The 5,664-nt window shown below is 38.1% G+C and overlaps 1 protein-coding gene across 1 annotated transcript; it reads right to left on the reverse strand.

Moving 5' to 3' along the window:
- Positions 1 to 1,906: 1,906 nt before the first annotated feature.
- LOC108359518 (putative nuclease HARBI1) lies at positions 1,907 to 2,812 on the reverse strand. Its single transcript, XM_017611420.1, has 3 exons — positions 2,740 to 2,812; positions 2,280 to 2,677; positions 1,907 to 1,930 (listed from the first exon to the last, which is right to left on the reverse strand). The coding sequence occupies exons 1-3, from the start codon at positions 2,810 to 2,812 to the stop codon at positions 1,907 to 1,909; spliced, it is 495 nt and encodes a 164-aa protein (XP_017466909.1).
- Between the last annotated feature and the right edge of the window lie 2,852 nt (positions 2,813 to 5,664).

The following is a 5,664-nucleotide window of genomic DNA, read 5'->3' on the forward strand; positions in this document are numbered from 1 at the left end:
GTATGGGATTGAATTATTTCATGAAACATAAGCGATCAAACTCACCGTTTTCAGGGTCAGGTGAGTAAGCCTGCTTGTCGTTTGGTAGGGGTGGTTTTGAGGCGTTAGGGGGTGGTGGGTGGGGATTAGGTGGGTTTGGAAGTCGTTACAGTAGTTGACTAAAGGTGTGAGACTAATTTTCAAGAAAAATTATATTCATTTGAAGAAAAATATGCAATTTAATTCGCTGTTCCACGGGTCAGAAGGTGAGCCTGCTTGCGGTTTGGTAAGGGTGGTATTTTAGGGGTTGGGGTGGGTTTTCCATTTTTTTGACCTCGGATTCGGATTCATCGACCAAAAATACATAGGGATATATGGGTCTAGTTGGCTATTTTTTTTGTGCGACTATATAATCGACCGTATCACGTCTCATGTTATCTCAATGGATTTTCGTTATCGGAAAATTTCGATAACGAAAAATTCACAAACATGGAGACTTCAAAATGCGATATCTCAGTGAAAAATTAAGATATTTGAGCAAACTCAACGGCTTTTAAAAGAGGAAGACTTATACTTTAAAATACCACGTCTACTTTTTTATGAAGAGCAAAATCTTCGTAGCTACATAACCTCAAAAATGGGCAAAAACAGCGTTTTTTGCACTTTTAGGTTAGGATATCTCAAAGTCCTGACGTGATAGAGCAATTTAAACCCCGGATTCGGATTCTACGCAAAAAATTACTTCGGAAATGACACTACACTTTTATAGAACATTCCGAACCCATTTTTTTGCAGACCTGTGTTAATTATCAAATTACCAAATTTGATAAATAAAGCAACGCTGCTTGTAACTTCTGACAGAGAGAGAACCGTATTTACTCTCTTTTTTTGTCCTCTCAATAGTCAGAGAACCGAGTACGGGATCGATTTCCAGTAAAATCTGACTGATTCTGACTATTTCTGACTAGTCCGGACTCGTACGGGATCACAACTTATATTGATATTTATTGTATTTCAGAATGTTTTACGACGAAAAGCTGATTGAGCTAGTCAGGGATAACGATGTAATTTACAACAAGTTCAGCCGGATAAAAAGCGGGCGGCTTAGGCAGCTATTTCAAAAGTTTTGAGAGCAACAGGTTTGTGTTTATATCCCAAGTAATTGTTCATAAAACTGATGTATTTGTGTTTTTTTTTTTTAATACTAACGTAGAGGAGAAATGTATAAAGCGTTGGACTACATTGAGAGAGCGGTTTACCAAAGAATACAAAAGGCTAAACGCACCATCAGGAAGTGCTAAGCTTTTTAAAGGAGCACGTCAAACCCAGATCGTAAGCATAACCAGGTTATTTAAAATATGCAATAAATTAGTATTCATATAATCGAACTTTTCAGAACTCGCTGCACTTTCAATGTTTTAGAAGAATCCCAGTCGTCGTCGACATCCTCAGTGCCATATCCTATCATTGAAATGATTGATACTGATTTTGACTCTAAGCCACTAACATCACCTCCGACGCATACAACACCGTCGGCGCATGCAACAGCAGCCGCGATGGCTACAACAAAAACAACACCAGCATCTCGAAAGCGTAAGCGTGCTGGCTACGACGAGGTCGAAGATGAGTTTAGGGAGGCTCGTAGCTCCTATAAGGAGCTTTTAAATAAGCAACAACAACAGCAAGAAGGTAATGAGGCTATGCACGGTTTTGGCCAGATGATTGTCGCTACTATTTGTAGTATGTCTTCAAAAAAGCAAACGAAAGCCATAAGCGTATTGACTGAGGCTGTAATGTCTATTAAAGAGGAGCCTGAAGACTAACTTATTAATGTTTGAAAATAACAATAGTACAAAAAATGTACCTGAATTAGTTTTCTCCATTTATATGCATATGTACTTACAATGTTACTTGAAAATAAACTTGTTTATATACCTACATACTGAAATTCCTAGAAATAAGTAAAATGAAGTGAATGAAATGTATAAATTTTTGCGTACTTATTACTTCATTTCTACATGTACATTTATTTAGTTCATTGAAGACCCGTATACAACCGCAAAATGATCTGATATATATATACATACTTATATAAAACACAGACGAAGATACAAACAAAAGGTACTTATTTGATAGTTCCTATTTTGAAAAGGAATAGCTCCTTCATTAAGAAAGTATTCAGCTAATACATTTCTTAAGCGAAAAGCAGTGTTGGACGCATTGCGGCTAGAGGATCTGATAGAATGTAATGGGCCACTTTCTGCATGATTACGCCATTCTCTATGTTGTTCGCTACTTACTGGATTTTCAGTAAAATCTTCTGGGCAGTACCAACGTTTGGGGTCATTCAACATTACAAAATTGTGGAGTGCCAAACATGCCAAAACAATCTTTTCGCAGTTTTCTGGGCTGCATTCTATTGTGGTTCGAAGCACAAGCCAACGGGCAGTTAAAATCCCGAAAGCATTCTCTATAACGCGGCAAGCTCGTGACAAACGATAATTGAATACTGATTTGCTCTGAGACATTCTTAATCCTGGAAAAGGACGCATCAAATTCGTCTTCAGCGGAAATGCTGCATCACCTACAAAATAATATGGAAATGGCTCTGCAGATCCAATCCATAAAGGAAAACTTGGCGGTAATGGCAATTCATTTGCCAAAAGAGCTTGACCAAAGGGTGAGTGTTGGAATAGCCCTTTAAATTACATAAGTATTTTATTAAAAAAAGGTTCACAGTTTTTACTGATTACCACGTACCTCCGTCGCGCTGGCTGCCATAGCTTTCAATACTGGCCGATGTGAATGTATATTTGGCATCACAGGTTGCCATCAGCACAATGCTAAAAAACTTCTTGTAGTTAAAAAAGTTGTCGGCCGCTGTGGTGTAGTGGTAAGCAGTGCGCGCTTCCACTCCGCAACGCCTGGGTTCAAACCCTGGTCAAAGCAACATCGCAAACAATAGAAAAAAGGTGTTTTCTTAACAGCGGTCGTCCCTCGGCAGGCAATGGCAAACCTCCGAGTGCATTTCTGCCATGAAAAACATCTTCTCATAAAAATACAATCGCCGTTCGGAGTCGGCGTAAAACTGTAGGTCCCTCCGCTTTGTGTGACAACATCAAGGCGCACGCCACAAATCGGAGGAGAAGCTCGGCCAAACACTAACATATGTGTAAGCGCCAATCTATTATTATTATTAGTTAAAAAACATTGATCCCGAGTTTTTTGGGCAGGTAATGGCAACATGTTTGCCATCACTGGCACCCACACAATTGGGCATATTCCACAATTTGTTGAAGTCCTCTGCAATGTCTCTGTATTGGTGTGAAGTAGGCTCGCTAAGATAAATTGGCGACAATTTATTCCACAGCATTTCACATGTCTCCAAGACAATTTGGCGAACTGTGGATTTACCCAACTTGTATTTGGATGCAAGAACTTGGAACGAAGGTTCCTGTGCCAGATACCTTAAAACACAAAGTATGGAAAACGCGTTTATCAATCTAGCTTTATGATATACACACATTTCAACTTACAGAAGTGTATCAGAAAGGCGCTCTTCCGCACAAATTCGTTGCCATAGCTTTTTCAGATGTGGGCCAATCAAGGTCAGAAGAAGATCATAGGTTTGGCGGTTCAATCTTGTAAGAATGAAAAATTGGCCTTCGTCGTGGAGCTTCGTTTTAAGAAACACTGTTACGAAATAACCATTTGGCACCCGATCACGGTTAATATAACGAACAGCACATTCTCTTATGTGTCTTGTTCGTTTATATATAATGTATAATCGCCAGAGTTTTAAAAAAGACAAATGTAAAAGCGACTGCTCCATTGCTAATATTTTTACTTTCTTTTGCAAACTGAAAATGCAAACAGCTGACAGTATAAGAATTGACAAGTGCTATATTCCGCTTGGGTTAAGTTATGTAAAGTAAAGTTAAGTTAGCTTAAGTTAGGTTGCCATAATCAGACCTTAAGAGCCGGTTGTTCAATGTCTGATTAGCACAAATCGGAGGTAGAAGCTCCGGTTAAGCACAACTACTGCTTTATCGATCACATGTTACATGTATGATGTCGAAATCGTCGATAGTGTAGTGGTAGCGATAACCAGACATTGAACAACCGGCCCTTAGTGTACCTACATGGTTCTTCCCTTGCAAACGCATTGTTTTCATTACTGTGTTTGGCGCCATCTACTTTTGAAACTCTACTCAACACCATAAGGTTTTGACCTTTGCTCGTAAAATGTTAAGGCTTTACACAGGGTGCGAAAAAGGCATTATCCGATTTTACGCCACGCACACATATCGAAAAAAGTGTGTTGATTGAATGCTTGTGGAACAAATCTAGCTAGTGGAATTTTATCATATACATAAACCAATACATGATAATGACGTTGAAGCAGTGATGGAAGAATAGATTTAGTAGTAATTTTTAAACCTGAAAATACATTCTGCACTAGTGCACTCAAATTAATTTTCAAGTAATCTTTTCCTAAAAGTTCTGCTATTTATACTAACCAATTGCAGACAAATTCTTCCAAGCTTGGCCAGAACCCTCGCAAGGGCCACAGATTTAACCTTTGTTTTTTTCAGGTATCGTCCACAACACTGATTAATGATTTAAATTCAAAGGGATGTTCAACAAACTTTACGAAACCAGTTTTAACAAGTAGGAAAATCCAAGTTCGGGCGGAGCCGAACATTAAATACCCGGCGCAAATATTAGATATATGATTCTCACCTTTCCGAAAGCTACCGCTACATGGTAAGCCGGGGTGTATCAATTTTGAGTAAATTAGCTTCCTTAAATTTCGAAATATTGAAGTTTCAAGCACTTCTCAAATTTACCGTTATATGAAAAGCGGCCGTAATTTTAGCCCGATTTCAATAATTTTCAACATTTTGCTTTTATGTAGCAAGCACAATAACCATACCGAGTTTGGTACAAATTGGTGTAACGGTTACCACGCCCATTTTGCAAAATTTTATCATAAACGTATTTCTTGGTAAAGAATTGTTTCAAGCATCAATTTTCAATAAATTAGCTTTAATATTTACTGATTTATCGAAGATTTTGTATTTCTTTAAATTACCGTTATATGGGATGTAAGCGTGATTATTTTCCAATTTAAAAAATTTTTGGCCATTTGGTATGCTGTATCAAGGCCAATAACTGTGCCAAGTTTGGAAGAAATTGGTGCAGCGGTTACCAAGAAATACACATGTGACCATAAGTGGGCGTGGCTACGCCCATTTTCTAAACATTTATAATATTCTTATTTTTCGTCTGAAAATTATTGCAAATATCAATTTTGAGTGAATTATCTTCAGTAGTTACGAAAATATCGCAGCTTTCGTATTTCTGGAAATTACCGTTACATGGGAAGTGGGCGTGGTTACAGACCGCTTTCGCCCATTTTCAATACCAACCTACCTTGGATAAATGGAAACCTACATACTAAATTTCGTTGAGATATCTCAATTTTTGCTCGAGACAGACAGACAGACATGGCTTAATCGATTTCTCTTTTCATTCTGAACATTTATGTATGCATTTGTCTATATCTATCTCGATTCGTTTTTGCTGTTACAAACAACCGTTATGTGAACAAAATTAATATACCCTTGTGCACAAGTGCGCTCGGGTATAAAAATTGATTGGGTGCGATGCACCCACTACAGT

The sequence above is a fragment of the Rhagoletis zephyria genome, unplaced genomic scaffold (assembly GCF_001687245.7).
Source record: "Rhagoletis zephyria isolate East Lansing unplaced genomic scaffold, Rhagoletis_zephyria_1.1 Rzeph_scaffold_00403, whole genome shotgun sequence".
Classification (NCBI taxonomy): domain Eukaryota; kingdom Metazoa; phylum Arthropoda; class Insecta; order Diptera; family Tephritidae; genus Rhagoletis; species Rhagoletis zephyria.